Raw genomic sequence first — 24,066 nt, 5'->3', positions numbered from 1 at the left:
TTATAAATGAATATGAATGCGATGTAGTATTCCGCGATTCGGGCGAAATTTGATAACGCGGTAACAGGTAACACATTTTGTGTTGGTAAAAGTTTGGATTTTCACATTTGACTAATTTAATGTCAAATTTAGGTAAGGTTTAGTGAGTTCGATTACATAATACATATTTTGCCCAGTGCAGTGTCCTGGTTCGTTACCAACAGGCTGGACCCATGTTAGTAGCGATAAAGTTTCCGGGGCATTTCCATGGCATCGGCACCAGTGAAGTTTTTCCCCTGAACTAAAACTACCCGGGTACCTACCCGGTATATATGAACTTTAATATTGACTAAAGCAATGACAAATACTAAGTCACCACCAAAAATCATCGCAATTCAACGTATCAACTGTTTTTTTCTAAATAAAGTTATCATACACACTGGGGTTCCGGTTAGTTCTGCACGGTTGCTGCATGGGGTGTATTGTAGATGAAAGTATCCTTGCCCTTGCGATAACTAACGTTAGGCTGACCGGTAATTTCAAAATAACGATGTTCCCGCAGTTAATCACGATAGGCTGGCAAATCTATGTGCTACCTAGTAACGACTACCTACCACCTATCGGTCGATGAGCCTCACAATATATCAAGCCCAGGCAGATCCCATTCCAGGATATTTATAGGTCAGCCCTGAAGTTTGCGCGGATCTATTCCGTACCAGAAGGCGAGGCTAAAGTAAAGCTAAGCCCATGCTCATGTTCCGCCAGGGTCCTGGCTTGGCCGCTAAAATACGAGGGGCGCGGACCGCGGGGCTAATGCCATAAGTGTCTTCTTCCACCAGCCAACTGCTATCGTAAGCGATTGTTGGACATTCTACCTGGCTTGATCTTTTCGGCTGAGTTCGAAAAAAAATTATAACATGACCCTATGTTAGGAGATGGTTGAGGCAAGGGAGAATGACGATTGTAACCTTCTCTAACTATTGCGAGGCCCCCCAGTTCCGCAAATATGTGATGGCAGCGAACTAGAGCGACGTGCCCCTCCGTGGTCCTAACTTAGCCCTGCTCAATAGAAATTAGGGACCGGAAATGAAACCAAACGCAGGCCACGCTACTAATAACGCCCGCTCAACTTTTATAGGATATTCTCCGATTTGAGTGTCGCGTAAGGTCAAGTCGGGGCGACATCCGACGAGATGTGGTCAAGAGTGAGAAGTATGAAATACTACGGGACGCGGATCTATGTTGGAAGGTGTATCGCGATCCTCGAATTAACGAACGCGAACGAGACCTTGTTAATCTGTTCATATGAGCTCTACAAGGGGCGAGAAGTATACTCAACTTGTAAGTAGTAGATGTCCAACTGCGTCTCAAGGTCCCATCAATCCAACCTTTCGGGCGTGCCGTTGCGGCCAGAATATCTGTTCATCGCATCCACACTACAGGCAATGGTAGATCTGTGAGTGATAAACACAACGGTTGCAGAGTCGGTGATGTATGAAGAAGGTATTTAAAATTGGGGGATTTATTGATTTGTCTATCTATGTAGGTTAGATATCGCCAATCAAATCAACCCGCCCATTTAGTTGATGCCGTCAGCACGAATGACGCCCCCGACAAGCGAAATATGATATGCAGAACACTATCGTGGAGGGCACATAATAAGCACGAGTAACACGCGCAATTCTTACGAAAGCACTAGATTATATAATGTCAGAAATAGGGGCAACGTGAAACCAGACCCCAGATACCGTAACATTATACCAGAAAATCGTGGCCTTACTTCCCCAATAAGCTGATTTAAAGGCGAGGAATTATGGGGGGCGGCCCTTCCCGTGCGGCAAGCAGAGAACTCACAAGTCTAGAGCGCATCCTTTCGGTATAATCGGTATATCTGTAAGTTTAGTCAGCGGCACAGCGCTGGCGATGTCATGACGACGCCGTAGCTAAGCCATAGCAGCCTGCTGGCTCGTGATAAGCATGTTGGCAGTGGAAGGTACACAAGCACGGCGGAGCTCCGCAGTTTCTATAGAGGTGACATCACGTAGGAAGTTCAGAACTGTGTAGAGATTTTGAGAGTGTTTGCAATGGGCCTATTCCACAGGAGTACCTGTATCACTCGGACGCGTCATGGGAACCGCAAGTATGCAATGCCGCGGAGATTATTGAACCAAAAGAGTACATTGGTGGGCTAGAATATGAGATGAAATTTTCTATTTGAGACTACAGGGGTCTCCTGTGTACTGCTGCTCGCGCAGGTAGACTTCGGGACCAACCCGAAATCGCCGTCTAGATCTAATGTGTGTACCTCCAAATGCCAAATTCCATCCAACACCAAAAAGAACATCCAGGGGGAAAGACTGCTCAGCAGAGCTTAGGTAAAAGGAAGAACTCGGAGGAATAGAGAATACGCTTCTTGCTATCGATGAAAGGAACCGATCTGGCATTTTAGCGGTGTAGAAGTTGATTCCCCTGAGACTCTTCCGAGCTGGCAAAAGTTTTAGAATGAAAGTTGAGAAGCGAAATTGGGGAAAGAAAAGTCCGTCGAACCCCTAAACTCCTTCATTTCATGCCTAATACCGGATGTTGATACAGTTGATGATTTTAGTTGTAGCCGCTCCGGCTTCTCCCGCGGGAACTGCTGGACTCAGATCCAGAGTCAGGGCTGTTAGAGCCAGTGTCGTTGGAGGGGACGTCAGATCCAGATTCCGGCATTTTGTCGAAGTTGTAGGTTGAAGATAGGGTTTGCCCGTAGTTGGTCACTCAGGTTTAGTGATATCAGTGCTTCTTGTATGCTTTGGTTGTGTCCTGAAAAAAGGACGAGCGAGATACTGAAGGTTGGCTTCTGTGAGGTGGCTAGAATTAGTGCTTGATATCGAGAAAGGGATGATGGCCGAGATATTATATCCATGAGACGTCATGAATGAAGGAGAGTGTCATACTTAAAGTGCAAGATACGGACAGTTACTTGATGTGTGAGTCTTAGTAAGGTATATCTATAGACTGAAACGTCAAGAGTGTATGAGAATGGTTGCTCGTGGAGAGAGAGATGGAAGAGACTGTAGTGGCTTGGGATGAGTCCGAGAGAAAGGATCTATAACCGGGAGGGAAAATGAGGATTATATAGTTAATTCACGTGTAACCAAGATCTGGTGTCTCGTTACTGGTTTTGCCATGTAGTAATTGGACGCTTGCGGTAGATTAGATCACTGCCTCAGCCCTACGGCAGGATTCCGTGGACCACACCGCAGATCCACCACTCCAGTGTAACTGAGGGCGTATAGGGGCTATACTCATTGCGGATCTTATACCGGAATAGGTCAGCCCACGTAAGTGTGCCTTGCCGTATGTATAACATAATTCTCGGCCGGTAGGTATGGAACGACGGAAGAATGAAAAAGAAACCAGGGGGTCTGCGGTTGGGTCAAAACAGGGTCTGGTCGATCCAGATGAACAGGTGAGACCCAGGAGCACGGCAACGCGAGTGATTTACGCGCCGTGCCGCACTACTTCCGGCGTCAAGGCCGAAGACAGGCTTGGCAGGTATATCGGAGCTGCTTGATAACAGCTCTAAATTCCGGTGGAACCAAAGAAAGTCGGACGTTGTCACGGTCGAAGATGTTGGTTGGGGTCCGGGATTCCCAGACTGCGCCTTGTGCCTAGCTCATCCACCTTGACTAGGCACGAAATTATGCTAGGATTTCATCCTGTGAGTGGTTCGAAGGGGTTGCATTCAAAGTGAGAAGAGGAATAGGAAAGAAATGACAGGTGGTTAGTCATACGGTCGTTTGAGTCTGAGTCGGTGTGAACAAGAAACCAGTTGCTGAAAGAGAACATTTTGCTAGGTTAGGAAGAGTAGCTATGAATGACATTACCGTAGCATTGGACTGCTGATCTTGCGACCAGATACGCCGCACCTACCTACTACGTGTTACGAGGTGATCTCGGTCATGACGGGACAGGATCATGCAAGCTGAGCGTATGATGGAAACGCATAGCACTTAGGTATAGAGGGAAATAGATATTATCGCGACGCCGTGTATGCAAGTCGGGGCGAACAAGACTAAGCAGAACAGGCAGAATGAAACGAGCAGGCCTAAATTCCCATCATGATGTGACTCTACCAGCCTTACAATGCCTCGTTTCTAAGATTATTCTTTGGTTGCGACGTCGAACACTGAGAAACTCAGCCCAATAGGAATAAGTGCGGGTCATGACGAAGCGTAGGTACGAGACGCACTCGCGGGCGGGATAGGAATAAAAGAGCGAAATGATTTAATGATCGGAGTTTAAACCAAGTCAGGTAATATAAATGAATGAGCGATTATTTAATTCGGGTTGACAGGATCTGCAAAAGTAGAAGAAAAATAATAGCAGAAACAAAGCTTGAAGCGGAAAAGAAGACGGAGGAAGGACGATGTCGTATGCGCGAGACGTCGTACGTGAGGACGTGGAAGGCATGTACCTACCTACTAAGCGTTAAGCGATATACGCCTTGTAAAACCGGTGTGCTACCTAGTACCACTACATTAATAGGTACCCGTATTTGATCTATCTAGGCGGACATGTACCTAACTTTAGGCACTAGGGTTCCACCTTGGTAACGCTAACGGTGCCTGCCCAGTGAATTATTATGACTGTCCTTGAGGCCGCTAGTGCCACCTAGAGGGGCGTGAGTCCAATGTGGCTGACACCTCTCAGGCTGCTGATGAGAAATGGTAGGTGCCTCCCGTACTTACTAAGTAGCCTAACACTTAAGGTTATAGGGCTTGCTGAGGTTGATGTAATCCAGTTAATTGGGTGATTGGGGGCTAAAGTTTCAGTTTAGACTTTAAGCCACAAGCCTCTACCCGATTGGGAAGTCGGCGCGCTTGCGAAGCCAATAATAACCTTAAACAGCCCCCGACTCCAATCTTCAAAGGAATAAATTTTCTAATTCCTTTAACTATCTTGGAATCCTCAATCCTTCTCTAACAAGCATCTTGCATGTCAACCGAGTCTTTGTTGAACCTCATACCTACGACTCGTACCATATCAACGCCAATCAAATGATCAGCCATTTCGACTAGCCAGATGTAAGCCGTCAACGTCCAAATCCAGTATTATCCCCTACTGCCGAGTAGGCCGAATAGGTAGACCCTGTCCCCATCGACTAGAATAGGTCAGGCCAGGTCAGGTTAGGTCATGTCAAATTCGTCCCCTGTGCCTCATGAGAACCTCACTCAGCAGCTTTTATGAACGGTACCTCCCGTCCCTCGTCCATCCTACAGTTAATAGCGGATCATGTCAATCGCATATCGCGTGTGCTGCATGCTGACTTAGTTGTCAGAACTAAGTCTCACCGCACGTGGGATGGTTCAACCTCCAGCCCTGGAGGATTTGAAAACTCTGCAAATGCAAGAGGGTAGTAGAAGAGTCACTAAAGATGTGCGGCATTGATAGGTAACAGCACAGAAGTTTCTATTTTCTTTCCAGAATGAGCTTAGGCAGCCAGCCCTAAAAACCCCTTGAAACGGCACAGAGTACGAAGTACGACGAACGACGTTGCATTATTACATGCGCGCCAGCTTATGACAGACGCACAACTGCCATCTTGGGCTTCTATTCTCAGCTCAAGATGAGGAATCGTTGTTTCCTGTTTATTAACCCTATATTTAAGAACAGCATCATTACGCAACGTACGTATATGGCCTTTGCGCGACATATTTGATGGAAGGCTCAACTAAGATTAACCATTTGGTTCTTCTTGAGAATCCGATGTGCTTATTCGCCAGGGGTGTGTCTATGGGATTGTTCAAGACATGATTAAATCCCTTATTACAACATTGGCCAACGGATATTTCACCAACTACCCATAATATCCCGCCAAGCAACTCCGGGTCAGGGTAGGAAGCCGGAAGCTGGAGACAGAACGGTTAGATGGCTGTTCTAACCACAGACTATAGAAAGGAATCGCGTCAAAATGTCGCAAACCCCGTAGAGAGCAATGCACAGCGGCAAGGAACCTGAAAACAGACATCACCGGCTCCCACTCCGAAGCATCTAAGATCCAAGAGTGGATTAGCGATTCCGCCTCGCGGGATTCGAAAACGATCTAAACATCTGACTGGGACGGCTAGTTATCGAATGCCCCTAAGCCGCGCCGGCTTTAAACCGTTCGCCATCAGCAAGGTTCGCAGGCCAATTAACGACTCTACCACTAACCCCGACCCTTAATAACCCTGCTGATCTTACATACACGAAATGCCGTTATGTCAGGGGCATTTAGTACCCGGCGTTTACAGGTTTGTCATCCCATTATTATCACTAACCATCTCAATATCACGACCAAACTACCACATAACGAGCTGACTAAGACTGCCCTAAATACCGAGCACCGCGATCCCGATGCGGCGGGCATTTCGTTACACTGCTTTGAAAATACCCAACATGCAGATCGTCGTCGCACTGGAAAGTTATCTGCATGCTAGCCAGGCTAGGCATCCTCGATCTGCCTTATTATGCAAGGAACATGTGTTACTACGTCGACGTCATGCGTCAACGACCGATTGTCGTTTTCTCTCTATTCAATGTCGGACTTATGCGAATACAGCTCTCTCAGCGACGAAATGTCGCCTCCGAATTAATAATCAAGCTCCAATTTTTATTTTATTCATGATCCTCGCCACGGACTGCGAAAGCATTCTTGCCGAGGTATTTTCAAAAGTCTCAAACTAAACAAATGGAAGTAAATGGTTGAACGCAGATGCGTCAATGGTTAGGTTTGATTTCCGCGTCTCAGCTAAGTACAACCAACATCATGAGAGCGTACCCCGGATTGTTGCAACGATTCGACAACAAAGGTGCCTCTACTAACATTTCTCTAATAATATCTCGCCGGTTTGCAGTTTGTTCAATCGTTTCAGCTGCACCCCCGTTAGTGTAGCCCGTGATCGCAAATTATTAGTGCCTGACCGCATTTGGCCCTCGCATCGGTTGCCTTCCTGCACGAAGTCTAGGTCGCGTAACATTACGGCGCGCAGCAATGTCGTTTCTGCATCATATCGCCTTCGTTGTCCCTATTCGGAAATCATGGGCTTACTTCAGCATATCAGCTGTACTGACCCCGGCCCCTAGCTATCTCTCAGCAGCACTGCGCGTTTCATGTTTCAATTGGAGGCTCAATTGATAACTACATGTGACATACAGCAGACATATCCAGAGCAAATTTGATTTTGGCATCATACTCATCATTTTAAAACACAATGCTCGAAGTATCCGGGACATAAATACTTGAAGGGTTACTGCTTATCCCCACCAGAAGTGGGATATCAAACCAATTACATGAGCATGTGTATTCTATTCCATACCTACTTGGGTAGCTAGCCCCGAAGTTTCACGGTACGACTCATATCGCTCCTGGTATGCTTGCATCAATCACATTTCCTCATGGCTGCGAGAAAGCCAGAATTACCCTTGGCATTATCGAATCTATGGTGATCACTCTCCTTTCGCTGTAACTATCTTATGTCTTCTTGGGATTTAAAAATCCCGCGATTAACCCGCCTTGGAGACGGTCCCGGGACTCGGTCCCGAGCCCCGACAGATTCGAAATCATACGTCCTGTCCTTAGACACCGGGTAACGGTTGAGGATTGACAGCGTCGTACGCTTATCGATCCTTCCGTTGTTTTTTTCGGGAAGCATAAATACCTCTTCAAGTTCTAGGCAGGGCAGTCCCGCAAATAAGGCTGGTCTACGTACTTCACTTCTTCCAGGGCGCCTTGTCTCATCTCCAAGGAATTCCGTTTCCCCGAATCCCTGTGGTATTTCATTCATGCTAAGCGTGAAGCTTAAGGAATCCCGTTAACTTAGCCGATTGGACCCCAACTTAGAACAAAATCGTAACATAGCCTGTCACAGTCTTTCGATATTGACTCCGGGATGTCTCCGTGCATGACACGAACGGGAGGATCATTTTGAACCAACCGCCAGCATAATCTGGTGTAATGATCCGTCGGGATTGTTCAACTGGAATTCAGTGGTGATTGATTTGCTCCCATGCATCCAGAGGCCAGACTCATGTATCTACCGTGATCTACTTTGAGTTTATCCAATCTATATTTTCTAGATGAGGTTGAGGGGTAAGTTTGACGCTGTTCGCCACCTTGTTTGTTCGAAGATGCCTCATCGAGTAGCACATACGTACAACCTTTGCGATCAATCTGTCTTACCTACCTCTTCATCAGGGTTGTGAAACGGTACGTCCTATCTATACTAGTACACTAGCTGTCTTTGTTTTACCAGAATTGCCGCCCTGATTCAAAGTTTATCAATGTAGATACCAATGATATGCCATTCTATCGACATGTTCCGGAAATCCTTAACAATGAACCGCCCTGAGATTTACTTAAAAAGAAACGGGCTCGGGTAACAGACTGGATCAGCAACTTTAGAACCATATCCAGAAGATGTATCCTCCTTCATGACACAGATGCTCAATCCTTCCCCTGATGAAATGTTGACTAACCATAAATTACCTAACTTTGATGAGAAATGATGAGCTGATCGCTTTCGTAAGCCTGGGGTTCTGCTGTATAACGAGACACACGTGGGAGGACGAGCCGGTGGATGTCTAAGCCAGGAAATATTCGTGTCAGGCACATAACGCAACGAGAGCCTCATATTGGTTAATATCATGTCATCGGTGACCATGTTGGGAACACCTTACGACAACATTACAGGGCCACTTCAATCTGCCTTATAGCAACAGAGTGGCTCTCGGTGACTTCGCTTATCTACGCAATAGCTGCATATCAAAAGTAAGAGGGATATATCGCAATCTACCATGCCGAATCTATATCATATCATCCTAAAATAGTTCTCAGGGGTTACTTCCTCTTCACATGTAACATACGGCGGACTACCTAATCAGACTAAAAATTAAAGAAAATCTTTAACTCAAATTTAAAGGGGCGTTGGAATATTACGTGAAAAATAAAATGAAAGATCTAGGTTTGTATATATTTAGATAATCGAGAACGTCCTTGACTCTGCCATGATTCTTCGCGACTAGATCGCAGGTAAAGGGTAGGTATCTAGGTACCTATCTATAGAGGTATATATTAGACCGGCAGGCTCAGCTCATAGGAGGAATAGAAAGAAAATCAAGGTTTACTTCTTTGAAATCGGATGGAAGAACAGAACTGTGCCCCGAAGGATTTGAGGGGTTGAGAAAATGCTGGAAGTTGCATCCTAAATCCGGAGTTGATCTTATCTTACACCCATGAGGATTAATGAAGGTACGGGACCGAGAGAAAATTCTCAACATTTATGTTCTAATAAAAATATTTCGGTGCTTAGTGATGCTATTACAACTTGAATTAGTACCTAGTAGTTCCTTATCACTAGGCTGAAAAACAACCTACTGCAAGAGCCATTTGTTCAGGTGCCTCCTTCCCACTTTCTATAAAAACGTGCTAATAAGCAGTCGTCAATATATTTTTCTATTTTATTATAATTCATACTATGAGTACTTAGTACAATGTACCAAGGTCTGGTACCTGCTACTAGTTAACTAGTATGAATATACAGTTGTATATCACAGTATGACCAATCATTCAAGGACCATGTTATGGGGATTCGTTTTTTATACCGATTATCATCTCATCATCTCACCCATGGACACCATGAGTCAGTCTTTTGGCTACAAACTTGAGTTACTCATTCTATACTTGACTATATTCTAAAATGCACATGTATCTAGACCTTCTATCTATCATTTCATGTTGTCATCTCTCCAGGATATTCAGTTCCACTTCCGTCCGAAAGTTGCATATAAGAAGCTAGTCATCTCATACAAGCTCATATTATTTAATCGTACCTATCTTCTAGGCTCTCATCCATAACTTCTCCTGTAGCTCTTTCCTTTTTCTTATTATCTAACTCATCACACCCGCCCCTTGATACTTATACTCTACCTACGGAGGTAAGTAAGGTTCTAACATATCCATTCAAAATTTCAATGAGCAATTAAATAAGCATATAACCTGCTCTAATTTCAACTTAGAAAAGAAGTATCTACCTTCTCCATGAGAAAGTAGCAGCTATCAGGTGTGTGTCTCTACGCTCATAACACCCAACATGTCTAACTCTTCCTCATTCCTCGATACAATAACTTAACCTCCCACCTAATACCTATTCCACTCCCCAATATTAATTTCACCACCTGACTAAATAGTTTCTTTTTAGGATTCCTTACGACGATGACCTTAGCATTAACTACTCAGGTCGTTAGTCAGGATATCACTGAAGATATTGTCCAAGATGTCTTGGATGATATCTTGGATGATGTCTTAGACGATATCGAGGAGGGAGGTGAAGTGTATGAGTCGGAAGGAGGCGACTACGTGCCTTCCACTTCCTACAACAACTTAGCAATAGAAAAGGAAGTTGCGCCTTACGACGAAGCTGCCCTTCGGCAGAGGATAGCTACGGTGATTGCCATGCTTGACGACTTCTGCAAATCCCGACGCAAGACAGAGACAGGAGTGGCAGATAAAGATGACGCTAAACCCCAGCTAGATATGGCTTGTTCGGAGGAATCCACCACCCCAGTAAGCACCGGCTTCCATTCACCACTTGCTTTCGATGCCCAGAAGAGCGACACAAGCTATAGTGAAGAGCCGAGCTGCGAAATCGAAGAGCTAAAAATCGAGGACCTAGCACTTGAGGAGCCAACCCTCCCACCCCACCATCTCATTGAGACCGAGGACATGGAAGCATACGGCGAGATCCCCTTCGCCCACTTAGTTAATCCCGAGAAATACAGCAACCAGTATTTCGAAGTCAAGAAGTCAAAGATTAGCGGAAATGGTGTCTTCGCGAAAGTCAATCTCAAACAAGGCCAGCTAATCCACGTGGAGCGCCCGCAAATCGTCGCTTGCCCGGAGTCTCTGTATGACGTGCTTGAGGAGCTGTCGCCGGAGATTCGGAATGCATTCCTGCGCATGCACTGCCACAAGCGATGCTCCGACCAAGACGACCTACATTCAATCTTTTTGACGAACGCGTAAGTCTTCATAAATATCTGCCAGATGCGATGTTTTATTTAGGTATATATATACTAACCATGCATGTTGAATTAGTTTCGCGATCCAAAGCAAGTCATGCATCTACCTGATCGCGGCACGGTTCAATCACTCCTGCGTAAATATGCGGTCGGTCGAATACCACGTTAAGTCGGACCGGGTGATGGAGTTCCGAATGATGAAGGACATGCCGGCCGGAGCCGAACTCACCATTTCCTACGGTCCACTCAATCCGCGGCAACTCTATTCCATGTGGGGATTCCGGTGTGCTTGCGGCGGGTGCAAGCCCATCACGGATGAGGAAGTTGCAAGGATCGAAGCCGTGCACGCAGGAGAGATTTGGTAGGCGGTATTTGAGGGAAGGAACAAAGAAAGAGGAAGGCAGACTTGCATGGCGGTTACCTAAAGCTGTGCATCAATAGCTAGTATCAAGTACTAGGTAGATTCTAGCTGCTTTCCGATTTTAAATTTAAGCGTTTCTTTCCTCAAAATCTCATGGAGTTTGAGACCGATTAAGGTTAAATCTTAGATCTTTATCTGGGGTAAAAAAGTAAAGTGGGTACTTCCGAATAACTAGTGCGGTGAAAGGATTATTTATTAGCTGCTAAAAATGCTGTTTTGACAACTAGAAGCTTCTTGGTTGACTGCCATTACCGCCCAATTGAGACCTTAGATTCAAGGAATCTATGATTATGTACCTGAGTATTTAGGTTCGAAATACCAGGTACCTCGTATCTTTCTATTTCGGAGTGTAGTCACGTGCCACCGCGTAGATTTTAATTGGCTTTCGTGACACCAAACGCACCACCTCCTCCGTCAACCGCCGCCACTGTCAAGTTAGGTGCATGTACAAGGCAAGAAGCCGCCGTGTCGTTACCTGCCCTATGAAATAAAGTTTGGTCTATTCTCATAGGGTGCACAGTTTAAGACTCACATGCAAGTTGCTAGGTAGGTACCTAGGAACGGTACAGAGGTAGGGACAGAGGTAGGTATCTTGTAGATAGGCTTTCCTCTATCACTCTGCATCTACCAACTATCTTTCATCGTTTCTTCATCTCCCAAGACCCTACCACCCAACCTCGTCTACCCAATTTTCGTTTGTTCAGCAATTCTTTCCATACTTTATTAGTTTTCCCACTCGTTTGATTATCGACGTTTGTGACACGAACGATATCGCATAAAAGCAATCCTAAGCTGCTAAGCACTTCAAGTCTTCAACGTTACTTTCTGATTATCATACCTCCTTGGGCTCTCTTTACTACACTACCCATTTAGTAGTTGTAGGTATACCCTTCACTTACCTGCTCTTGCATCGGATGGTATTTTAATTGCACAATATTGGAATCATTGTCAGGATTTCTTTTTCAATAATACAAACATCATGCCTCCGGTTCCTGCGTTTGACTTATACTCCACCCTTGAGGTGGAGACAACTGCTACGCCCGCGGAGATCACCGCGTCTTATCGTCGTTTAGCACTGATCCACCATCCCGACAAGAATACGGAAAATGAAGAAGCTGCAACAGCTGCTTTTCAGAAGGTACGCTTTCCCTCTCGTCTCATTGGAATACTCCAATGCACTAGCCTACTATCATTATGGGCAAGATTAAATTAATTCTTCATAGATCTCGCACGCCTACGAGATTCTGTCTAGCCCCGAGAAGCGTGCTCACTATGATGAGAACAATCGTCCTTCTGCCAACCCAGCGGGCCCGTCGTTCGAGGGACAAGGTTCCTTCTACTCTGCACCTGGACCTAATGTCTTCGCTGGCGGATTCTTTACCTTCGACGGGATGTTCACTGGATTCAACGGCGGCGGCTTCCGTGCTTTTCCCTTCGCTAGCACCACAAATGCTCCTACCTGGGAGGAATTCCGCAGTCAGCGTGACGCGAATCTGGAACGGGACATCGCAAATAACCTGCGAACTTACCGTGTCAAAATCGAGGTGCAGGAAGAGGAGCAGAAGACCCGGGAGGCTGCTAAGAAGGCCAAGTCGGACGACGAGAAGCGAGTTCGTGATCAACTGCAAGCTACCGAGAAGTATAAGCAGGAGCAACGATGGGACAAGCTCGGTGCCGTGACCAAGGACGAGAAATTGGAGAATTGTCTTCACTCTGAGTTTTGCGATAAGATTCCCCAGCGCCACAAGTTCAAGTGTGACGCCTGCAAGGTCAAGAGAGGCATTATGACTTTCGAGTGCCCCTACTGCTCGTCGCTCCTCTGTCAGCAGTGCGTAGTTGGCTTCTCGCAGAAGCGTTCTGCTCCCGAGACGAAGCCAGTCCGTCAGCCCGAGCTGGTGGTTGACCCCGAGCCGGTGGTTGACCTCAAGCCGGTGGTTGACCTCAAGCCGGTAGGAAACCAGGAAGCGGAGGCGGAGGATGATGGTTTCAAGAAGCAACAGAATGTTAAGCAGCAAGGTGGCCGAGGTCACCCTCGCGATCCCCAGGGACCACCCCGCTGCTTCTATTGCCACAAGCTAGGTCACGTGGCCAAGTTCTGTCGCCACCGCCTCGAGGCTAAGGGTCAATATACCTTCGGAGATAAGAAGCACTGGCAGGGCAAGCCTCCCGGAGGCCCCAAGGGTAACGGACAGGCACAGTAGTTCAAACGGTGGTCAGCCCTGAGACAGGGAGGCATGGCATCTGGTGGTTAAAGATACGGATGCATTAAGGCTTGGGTGGAAAATTGGCGTTCGGATGCATGAGTTTGCGATATGGGTTTCTGAATTTGGCATGGGGTGGTGATACCCAATACGTCTACGATAATGAATGTTTCTGCATTGGTGCTTTTTGAGTTCTTATAGTCACATAGGTCTGTCTACCTATCTTGGCCTGCTTGCCGATCTTCTTTTGCCAGATTTTAGGGCTTTGGTATTGGAGTCGCTGGTTAGGTTAATACTATGGAACTTTGCATTATATTTTGAGACATTCGTGATATTGTGACCTAGTTATATTGTGATATAGGCTTCAAGGCCATTGCTTGGCCTTGTGTATCATGATGCCAAGTATGTCAGTCGGAAAAAGACGATGTTTCTCAGCTAGAGATGGGTTCCGATGATAGTAGGCGGAGATCGAGTTCTAACCGACCCTAAGGGATTTTTCTGGGCTGAATTCGGATCAGAATTCAACTCTTGCTTTTTCTATGCATATCTTCTATGTACCCGATACCTAGGTGAATATATACCTACCTACCTAGTAGATACATATAAGATACCTATATAGGTATCTAAAGAAGAAAAAGGAATGTTGGCGAACGGATGACTGCCTTAGCTTTATCCCATATCTCTACCAGAGAGCTTCTTCATTGTTCAGAACGTATGCCACATGAACCTTCGGATAACGAAGGGATACAGCGAAGTAGCACACCGAGCAGTCAGAAGGTCTCGGTACCCCCCACAGCTGACGTAGAATCACAACCGCCACAATATATCCGGGGCTTACATCCAAGTAAGCCACCGCTCCAAGCACCCCATTGACAGGCGTTCCATCGCATGTACCTGCCCCTACAGAAGTATTCTGGAAACCGGATCAATTCTCTTGTATGACATGCATACCCGACGTCGAAATTAGACATGGGAACCCAGCTTTCCACCGTGATTTTTACTTCCATTCCGCGGAGGCCCTTCGAGTGTTAATGAAATTAGGCAGAACACGAGGTATGTAGACATCATCCGTAACACAGGAACCGAAGTGGCGGAACACTGCCTCCACCATAAATGGACGGCACGGGAACGCCATTAACGCCTTAGGTGTGATAGTGTCTCAGCAGATGCGGCGCCTCTACGGTTAGCGGACCTTTCACTTGTAAGACCGGATGAAATACCGGTACAGTCACTGTACGTGAATGGAGCTTGTCATGATCCGTTCTTGTCCGGTTTCATTGAAGTCAGTTAACCCGAGCTGAAGTAGAGCAAAACGGGATCATAATTAGGGAGCTTGTTTAGCTTGCACGTGAGCGGGACTTACCTTATAACCACCCCTTCGGTTCTAAAACGGGTAACAAGCTCCCATAGCTCTCAAGCCACACGTCAAATCACAGCGGCATAAAGTTCGAAAAGATAAGGAAAAAGAGCACGAGGACCAAGTTTGATCCGGATATACGTGTAGTCGAGACTGGTCTTCTATTTCAAGGGCTTATATATCAATTTGGGAATCTTGCCTCGCCGGCTGGGCTTTGTCCCTCCCTACTAAGATCGATAAGGGGAGTCTATTCCCACCGTCACCCGTTTCGTATTCGCAATTCGCAGGCTATGCTGAACCGGCCTTGGGAAGGATATCCATGGTTATCCCTAATGGAAGTGCCTCTGGCGGAACCTCAGATCGCGGTGCTCAAGATCCCCCAGAAAAAGTCCGGTCGACAATGCCGTTTGCGCGACGCGACTGCCATGTAACCTAATCCGCTGTGCTTCTTCCCATCATTCACTCCCCTCCCTTTTTTTTGTGCTTCAGACCCCGCTCTTCAGCTTCTCCCTATATCCAGTCTGCTAGCAGACAATGCTCCGGTTCGGCGCAACTCTCGCCCCCTCCTTCTTTATCCTCCTACTCGCTTCCATGTATGTAAGGCTCGAAAAAGGGCGCCGCCGATAAAAAGTAAAAAAAGGGGACAAAAGGAAAAGATCAAGTTACTTTGTATCGCTTTGGGGGAGAAACACGACGGCGCTTCAAACTCTACTTGAGCAAATAAAAAGATGCAGTGCGCAGCGCTCGAGAAATCCTCCTATAGCGTAGGGATATTCAAATGGATACTTGTGTTGGTGCTTCGGGATCCCTCCAGGTCATTACTCGCATATGTCGAATCGGCCAAAAGAAGAACCTTGTAAATAGATGGGTGGAAGAATTTGTATTTATACGCCGACCGACTTGAGACGGTCCATCGAGGACAGGGAAATGAGGAAGGAGGACGAAGGGAGCTCTCATGCAACCCAACTCGGTATATAAGATTAAACAGTACATATACACCAAACTTCGAAGTTATTGTCACCAAACGCCCGCCGCTATGAGAACTACCTACACGTAGGTAGCATTTCGGTTCGAGAGTCGTTCTCGTACAACTGAATATTAATTGAAATTTAAAGAGTGACATCGAGAACTAGGCTGACATCCTGGACGTTAGATCCGGCCAAGTCTTCGAGAACGGGTATCAAGTCTAATAATTCATTGTCGTGCGCGTCTGAAAACCAACTGCTAATGGGCACGGCATGTTGAGGGTGGAAGATGTAGGAAGTAGGCGAGTTATCGATAATTATCGTGTCCTTGAGGTCACGGCCGACTTGAGATAGATCTTTGACATAGTTGCCTTGGTGGTTGTAACAGCTCTCGCGGAATAATCGGTGGTGGACAACCTTGTGGATATCCAGTTGATCTAATAACGGATCACCGTACTGCCGAGCTAGTTAGATACCGCAAGATTATAGTGACGGCGCGCCAAACGTACCTTAGAGACGGAGGCCGTGAAAACTACAACTTCATAAAGCTCGCCCACCCGCTTCATGAACTGGTCGACACCCGGTCGCTTGATGACATACACATTGTGGAAATTGCCTTCAATCTCGACCGGTATCGTGAAATCAGCTTGATGTAAAATCTGCGACGGTTAGCTTGCCGTTTAATTTCCCTCGGGCACTTCATGATTTACCTTGAAAGAGCTGTGTACTAATGTCTCGTCCAGATCTAATACGAGACACTTCCTGCCCTTGAGGTGAGGTTGGACGGGTGGTAAGAGGAACTTGGTCTGGTTTTGCTCCACATCGGCCGACGCGTCCTCTGATGCGATGGGAGTAGGGTTGGTAATGGGTATCGGTCCGGGAGGTGGTGGTGGGACGGGCTTCGCATATTGTTCGTCAGTTCCCGTGCCGGATTGCTTGGCAAGTTCAGTCTTGGCTGGCTCCCCATCGGCCATCTCGACATCACCGTCGACGTCCCTGCTGGAAGACCCTTCGGCGGCAGCCGCCTCCGCTTCATGGTCCTCTGCAACCGGAGGGTTCACCGTGATGCTAGGGCCCGGTACGCCGACCAGGGTGGTTTGCTTTGATTCACTCTCTCGCTCACCGACAGTTGATTGATCCTGGGTCGTTGATGCGGAAGCCCTTTTCGCGGCTTTAGACGCGTCCTGAGAACCGGCGCCCGTTTGAGCTTGCACCTCCTTCTCCTTATCGTAAATCTGAGTCTTGCTACCAGCAGTCTGTTCGGAAGGCGTTACGGTTCGCCGACTAGATGTTAATGGTCTTTGGGGGATCTTGTCGAGTTTGTGGGAAGGGAGTGGATCTTCGCCACCTTCAAGGGCGTTGGCGTTATTAGGAACAACGCAGCAGCCAAGAAGAGCCAGTAACCCGCCCTTTTTCCTCCGCTGAGGAGCCCCAGCCGGAGAATTTGGCTGAGATGTACTAGGTGTAGTTGTGGGATTCGTGGCAGCCCCAGAATGATTACTGGATACACTACCGTTCCGACGCCGGCCCAGCATGCTGTGTTTTGATTCCTTAGATTGGCCACCAATACTATCCCTCGGATCGTCAGCAGTTGTCCCGCTTAGCCCCGTTGTCGCCGGTGACGACTGTATCTTTTGCGACGATGATCTAGATGGTACGTTCAAAAGACTGCGGCCTTTTCTCGGACCGGGACCATCCTCTGGCGAGATTGTCTCTTTTTCCCTTGAGCCTTCGTGCTCCACCTGTGTTTTCTCATCAGCGCCCTTGGACATTTTCTCAATTAGGCTTCGATGCTTGCTGGTGGTTGGGGACGGTACACTATCACGCTATAAAAATAATATTAGCGATGGAAATATGGAAAAGCGACATGTGACTCAATCGCATAAGGCGAAAAGGGGAAATGACGAAAATAAAAATGAAGGTGAAGATGGTAGAAGGATCAAGTACTAATCTAATGAATGGACTGGACTAAAGAAGATCTCGACAGGATTAGCTTGACCGGCGCAAGGAACCGCGTCGGTCAATTGGAAAGAACTGCAATTACTATGAATGTCAAACAGGAGAAAGGAAGCATCAACGATAGAAAAACCTCATCGGTTATCGCTCACCTCGGTGTTTAATGATGGTTCACCTTGGATAGCTACCCAAACCCCTGACGCAGCAATTGGTGGCCTTGGGTGGCCAAGTCGGTTTTACGTCCGCGCGACTGCGACCCAAAAAAAGAAAGTTGGCTGGCTGATGCGGCTGAATCGGAGCGCAGATAGAAAATCCGATTATTGAATAGCCGCAAGCCGAGAGGGGTGGGAGAGGAGGACGGAAGGGCGATGCGATGAGAGGATTGTCGAGGATATCGAGAGAAGACTAGGTACCTAGGCAAAGAGAGCGCGTCGTAGGAGGGAAGCGTGGAAAGCGTAGAAGCTGATTGTGATAATTCGGGGGGATGAGAAGTGGGTCAACTACCACTTTGGACTTGCGAACTTGCGAAGAGCGAAATGAGTGAGCCTAGGGTGTGGATGAGCCTCGGGGTACTTTCGGGCGGCTTTATGGGTATCAGAACAAAATAGTAACTCCAAATCCTGATGGGTAAAAAATGAATAAAAACATATGGCACAGATGCCTAAAATATTCCTGTTAAGAACCTAAGAGGGAAAAAAACAGGGAGAATAATAAAAAAAAGATGGATTGTAGAAGTTTACAACAGCGCTGGCGACAAGAAAAAAAAAGGGTTGAAAGCAACAGAATAAACGGGTTGGTTAATGCAGGTAATAGGTGGTTATACCGTAATAGGGCAGTAAGGTAGTAAGGTAAGGTACAAGTACAAACATGAACTGGCTGGAAAAAAAAGAAAAAGATGACCAGGACTGGCACTGACAAGGACGAACTAACAAGGAACTCACTCACTCTTCCCTCTATTCTGCTGTGTCTTGTTTCGCGGAGGCTGAAGAAAGTCTGGTCCTGTCTGGAATCGCAAGCGAAATGATTTCCTAAGAAGAAACTGGACCACCTTGGAGGGAGGGCACGGAGCATTTTGACCAGGGGTGCAAAGCCGCTAGCGCGCCTACTTAAATCACTATGAAGGATCCCATGGATGCGACAGGGAGTACCTGCCCCAGTTGAACTGTTAGCCCGCTAGGGACAGAAGCTGGGCGCTTTGAGAGTGGACCAGTCCCGTAGTTATGGTCCAATAAGATCATTTCATTCCTTAATACACTTTCATACCAGGTAAGACCGAAATAACCCATGGCAAAACATATGCACAATAGAATCTGTTAACGCGAGTATGAAGCCTCTCTCTTATTAGCTAACACAATCCATCCCGCTTTGGTACTTGTCAACCATGCCCCATCCACTATCATTAGCCTTGAGAAACATTCAATATTGTAATTTCGCAAACTTTCTAGAGTAATCACTTGCAATTAGTGGCATCCTCTCATCGATCTACCCGATTCCTCAACAGTAACACATGGCATTTTAGTACATCCACTTCAACGATCTTACTTTATCTCACTAAGTAATAACGTGCTGTCAGATTCTTGCTTTTCGAGAACGACAGAAGAATAGATCCCAAGATACTTTGTAGGCAGGTACCTTAGAAGCTTGATTGCTAATGAGCTTGCATATATAGATGTACTTATTTGTCATACGGTTGTATATAATTAATGTACCTAGCATCTAACATGCAGCTTTAGTGCTACTTTGACACTCGACCTACTGAGTCCGGTACCTTGCGGCCGCAAACCTCCATCGTACTACTTTTTGGAGATTGACGGGAGACCATCGCTGCATGGAAGTACCTATAGGAATAGGTACTACTGGGTATCTACCTAGATATATCGAAAAAATGCGCGCAGCATCAACCCACCACCGAGACGAATAGGCGATGGGAGAATTAACTAGCGCATGAGCTTCTAATCGCCCATCTCATCTAGGTACATATATCCATGGGTGTGAGTAGGTAGTGTATAGCGGGGGAGCTTTCCGCTGCCGCCATAGCAGTGCCTTACTATGCATAAGCGGCAACAGAAGTTCACTGAAGTTGCTGGAGGTCGCATGAAACCCATACCTATCCAGATAGTGGTAGCCTCTAGCATCTAGAAAGCCAGGGTAGCTAACAGAGCCTTTTTACGCATAGTATCGAGACCAAGATGGTTGAGGAGCATAAGGTACATACCTAGATACCTGGGTCCTATGCAACTGCTCAGAGCTGATTTTTGATTGGCTGTGTTGCCGCCCGTTGGAGTGATAGCTGAGAAGTGGAACTACAGTACGCCATTGGTCCGTTTTTAAGACATAGGGCACGGTTTGGTTCGCTCCAAGAGAACCAACTGAACTGATTTCCCATAATGTGTAACAACGATGGGCACGAGTGTGTACCAGTAGTACACATATCAATAGTATAACGTGAGGGGGATGTACGCCACTATCAACATGGGATTCAAGGTCATAGGTTATGCAGGTGAATAGACGGTCAGATCTCCGGTTATTTTTATTTCGTGAGATCCGTCCAGTCGGGTCTTCTACTCGCCTAATATATCTCTATATACCATTCTTCTAATGAATCCAATCATGCTAAAATCTATGGATCTCTTTCTAAATCTTAAAACGGTCATAACATCTTGAATAAGCTATCCGAAACCATGCTCGATCTGAACAAAAGCAAGAAATAAAAAAGGGGGTATTAAAGGACACTAAATTCAATTTCCCCAGACTTCCAAGTTTCAACTTCCAAGATGAATGAATACGTACTACTATTCAAGCCACAATGTTTAGCCACAGACACGTGAGATGTAGATAATCGTGGGGGAAATGGTGGCTAGCATCTGGGGCTTAGGAAGTGTAATTATTCCAGCCAATGACAATCAAGGTTTAACAGTTGCTTACTTCATTCATTCTTTAGAACCTTGGGATTATTGGAGGATCCAACCTCGGACCATCACATGTCTGTCTCAGCTCCGTCGCTTTCAATCGTCACCAATGACGGAGTTTCGAGCTATCCCAGCTATCCCAGCTCTTCCGTCTTTTCTCCTCTGCCTCAATTACCTTTCAAAGACATGCCGGTGACATCTGACTTTCCACTAGATCTTCGAACGACTTTAACATTCCTCTCTTCGTCCCACTTGTTCTAAATAGTCCTTGTCAATGGCATTCGTAGTAAACCATTATTTACAGGCCAGTCCTATTTGATGTCATGCCGCCATGGCGGTTCAATCCACCCTTCGTCATTCGGCATCCGAAGACATCCTCGTCGCCTTTCTCGACAAATATACCAATCTGATTCGAGATCGATTACGAAGTACCTCTAAACGTACCAAACTCCTCGCAACACTTGCTCTCGCCGCATCCATAATACTCGGCGCAGAAGGCAGCCGGAGATGGTGGAAGCGAAGGATGCAAGAAAAAGAACAAGGCCGGAAGCTTTTGCGCACGAATTCCTGGTTGTTCAATAAGGATGGATCGCGAACCATATACGTCCCATACAAAGATGGAACGTCCAAAGTGGTCATTCATAGAACGAAACCTCTAACCTTCGAAGCGCATCGCCGACTCTTCCTCAACCCACCCAAAGTTTCGGGACTTGGCGATGGCACTGTGCCCTCAGCGCAAACCAAACCTGGCCTGAATCTTGCCTTCCTACATCAATTTCTAAGCTTAATGAGCATCATGATACCCAGATGGACCAGTAAAGAAGCGGGATTGTTAGTCAGTCACAGCGCGTTTTTGATGCTTCGTACCTATCTTTCGCTAGTAGTCGCACGTCTAGACGGTGAGATTGTTCGAGATTTAGTCGCAGGCAATGGAAAATTATTTCTCTGGGGTTTACTTAAGGTATGATACAAATATGGCATTACCATCAACCCGAATGACATTTTGCTAACATCCAACGTAAAGTGGTGTGGACTTGGTGGCTTCGCTTCTTACACCAACTCTATGATTAAATTCCTAGAGTCCAAAGTGTCCATTGCCTTCAGAACTCGGCTAACGAGGTATATCCATGATTTATACCTCAACGACAACCTCAACTACTATAAACTGTCGAACTTAGATGGCGGAGTTGGACAAGGAGCAGACCAATTTATTACTCAGGATCTAACTCTATTCTGTGCCTCTGCTGCTAATCTATACTCCTCCCTGGGGAAGCCATTCGTCGATCTTTGCGTGTTCAATTATCAACTATATCGCTCTTTAGGTCCCCTTGCGTTAACTGGGCTGATGAGCAACTACTTCCTAACGGCAAGTATTTTGCGAAAAATGTCGCCACCTTTCGGCAAATTGAAGGCAGTTGAGGGACGCAAAGAGGGGGATTTCAGAAGCCTTCATGCCCGTTTAATCGCAAATGCCGAAGAGGTTGCTTTCTATGGCGGCGCCGAAATGGAAAAGACGTTCTTGAACAAGGAATTTAAATCCCTTAAGAGTTGGATGGAAGGAATCTATTTGCTCAAAATCCGTTATAATATCCTTGAGGATTTCATCTTGAAGTATAGTTGGAGCGCTTATGGTTACCTCTTGTCATCCTTACCCGTCTTCCTCCCAGCTTGGGGCGGTCTAGGCGGTGCGATGGAGATGGTTGAGAGCGCTGAAAAAGGTGGCCGAGAACGCAACCGGATGAAGGACTTCATCACCAATAAACGACTCATGCTTTCGCTTGCGGATGCTGGTGGACGTATGATGTATTCGATCAAGGATCTATCTGAACTAGCAGGCTACACTAGTCGTGTTTACACACTCATCTCAACCCTACATCGTGTTCACGCCAACTCATACTTCCCACGACCAAGCGGAAACGAATTGTACTCGCTCTCCGATGTTCAGGGAACTATCCAGAAAGGCTTTGATGGTGTACGATTCGAGCACGTGCCTATCGTTGCACCCGGATTATGGCCTCAAGGTGGTGAGGAATTGCTGGACTCTTTGTCTATGATCGTCCGCCGCGGAGAGCATCTGTTGATCTCTGGACCTAACGGCGTTGGGAAGACTGCTATCTCAAGAGTACTTGCTGGGCTTTGGCCTGTCTACCGTGGCTTAGTCAGTCGCCCCAAGTCTATTGGACAGGACGGTATTATGTTCTTACCTCAAAGACCATATTTGAGCGTCGGTACACTACGCGACCAGGTTATCTACCCAGATGGCGAGGTAGATATGCGTCTCAAGCGTAAGAACGAGGAGGAATTAAAGCATGTTCTCGATGCAGCCAAACTTGGTTACCTGCCTGACCGTGAAGGTGGATGGGACACTCGGAAGGAGTGGAAGGACGTCTTGAGCGGCGGTGAAAAGCAGAGGGTTGGTATTGCACGTCTGTTATACCATGAACCTCAGTACGCCGTTATCGACGAAGGCACAAGTGCTGTCTCAAGCGACGTTGAAGGCCTTTTGTACGAGACGTGCAAAGAAAGGGGAATAAGTAAGTCCAACCACGCGCCAATTCTCTACCACTAGCTAACAAATGATAGCCTTGATCACCATCTCAACGCGCGCTTCTCTCAAGAAATATCATACGTTCAATCTTAGTCTCGGAGGAGGCGACAACGGCGATGAATGGGCGTTCGAGCGCATCGGAACCGAAAGGGAAAAGATGCAGGTCGAGAAGGAATTGCAGGAACTCCACGAACGCCTCTCCCAGGTCGAGCAATGGAAACAGCGCCGCGAAGAAATTGAAAAGGAGTTGGCTCAAGTTTGGGTTGAAGGTGATGCCACCTTGGAACCGCCTCCTTATGTGGACGCTGTTGAAACTCAGGGGTGAGAGTCAAGAACGGCCTACTAGGGCTGTAGCTTGAGTGTATAATTGCCATGTACGAGTACTATGTAGACAAGGCAATACTAGAATATTGATTGATGTTATCATCATTATCACTATAACTCTTGTTATTAAGCAACATGAGGTAGATGAACTAGGTAGATAGACCTCTAAGAGCCGTTTCGTATAGATGACAATTTCTTAGACATTTCGTTCATAAGGCCGCCAACACATTCTGACTCAGAGAGAATGGATCTATCCATGAGTGAAACATAGGTACCTAGGTCATTTTTATTCCTATTGCGTCAATTGTTAGTTAAGCTTCGTCTCACTTACCACGTCATTTAATCTCATCATGGACATTT

General features: G+C 46.6%; 4 protein-coding genes across 4 annotated transcripts; 3 read left to right on the top strand and 1 right to left on the bottom strand.

Moving 5' to 3' along the window:
• Positions 1-10,002: 10,002 nt before the first annotated feature.
• On the top strand, positions 10,003-11,694 carry GGS22DRAFT_170496 (uncharacterized protein). Its single transcript, XM_047962447.1, has one exon. The coding sequence runs from the start codon at positions 10,220-10,222 to the stop codon at positions 11,027-11,029; it is 810 nt and encodes a 269-aa protein (XP_047816061.1). The 5' UTR covers positions 10,003-10,219; the 3' UTR covers positions 11,030-11,694.
• A 197-nt stretch (positions 11,695-11,891) lies between these two features.
• GGS22DRAFT_170494 (uncharacterized protein) lies at positions 11,892-13,960 on the top strand. The gene is made up of 2 exons (XM_047962446.1): positions 11,892-12,584; positions 12,670-13,960. Exons 1-2 carry the CDS (start codon positions 12,426-12,428, stop codon positions 13,645-13,647), a joined length of 1,137 nt encoding a protein of 378 aa, XP_047816060.1. The 5' UTR covers positions 11,892-12,425; the 3' UTR covers positions 13,648-13,960.
• A 2,153-nt stretch (positions 13,961-16,113) lies between these two features.
• On the bottom strand, positions 16,114-17,741 carry GGS22DRAFT_191395 (NIF-domain-containing protein; the record flags this gene model as incomplete). Its single annotated transcript, XM_047965115.1, has 3 exons — positions 16,114-16,425; positions 16,479-16,628; positions 16,680-17,741. The coding sequence occupies 3 exons, from the start codon at positions 17,739-17,741 to the stop codon at positions 16,114-16,116; spliced, it is 1,524 nt and encodes a 507-aa protein (XP_047816059.1).
• A 3,128-nt stretch (positions 17,742-20,869) lies between these two features.
• On the top strand, positions 20,870-23,930 carry GGS22DRAFT_170485 (ABC transporter transmembrane region 2-domain-containing protein). The gene is made up of 3 exons (XM_047962445.1): positions 20,870-21,795; positions 21,859-23,368; positions 23,418-23,930. The coding sequence occupies exons 1-3, from the start codon at positions 21,166-21,168 to the stop codon at positions 23,705-23,707; spliced, it is 2,430 nt and encodes an 809-aa protein (XP_047816058.1). The 5' UTR covers positions 20,870-21,165; the 3' UTR covers positions 23,708-23,930.
• Positions 23,931-24,066: the final 136 nt, after the last annotated feature.

The sequence above is a fragment of the Annulohypoxylon maeteangense genome (genome assembly GCF_022496945.1).
Source record: "Annulohypoxylon maeteangense strain CBS 123835 unplaced genomic scaffold GGS22scaffold_16, whole genome shotgun sequence".
Classification (NCBI taxonomy): domain Eukaryota; kingdom Fungi; phylum Ascomycota; class Sordariomycetes; order Xylariales; family Hypoxylaceae; genus Annulohypoxylon; species Annulohypoxylon maeteangense.
The sequence above is the reverse complement of the archived record's forward strand: the minus strand, read 5'-3'. Positions and strand labels throughout refer to the sequence as shown.

Bases quoted from the DNA above. Each gene is read 5' to 3' on its own strand.
- GGS22DRAFT_170496 (XM_047962447.1), top strand. From the start codon at position 10,220: ATGACCTTAGCATTAACTACTCAGGTCGTTAGTCAGGATATCACTGAA.
- GGS22DRAFT_170494 (XM_047962446.1), top strand. From the start codon at position 12,426: ATGCCTCCGGTTCCTGCGTTTGACTTATACTCCACCCTTGAGGTGGAG. The intron at 12,585-12,669 runs GTACGCTTTCCC...AATTCTTCATAG, and splicing joins CAACAGCTGCTTTTCAGAAG to ATCTCGCACGCCTACGAGAT.
- GGS22DRAFT_170485 (XM_047962445.1), top strand. From the start codon at position 21,166: ATGGCGGTTCAATCCACCCTTCGTCATTCGGCATCCGAAGACATCCTC. The intron at 21,796-21,858 runs GTATGATACAAA...TCCAACGTAAAG, and splicing joins TTCTCTGGGGTTTACTTAAG to TGGTGTGGACTTGGTGGCTT. The intron at 23,369-23,417 runs GTAAGTCCAACC...AACAAATGATAG, and splicing joins GTGCAAAGAAAGGGGAATAA to CCTTGATCACCATCTCAACG.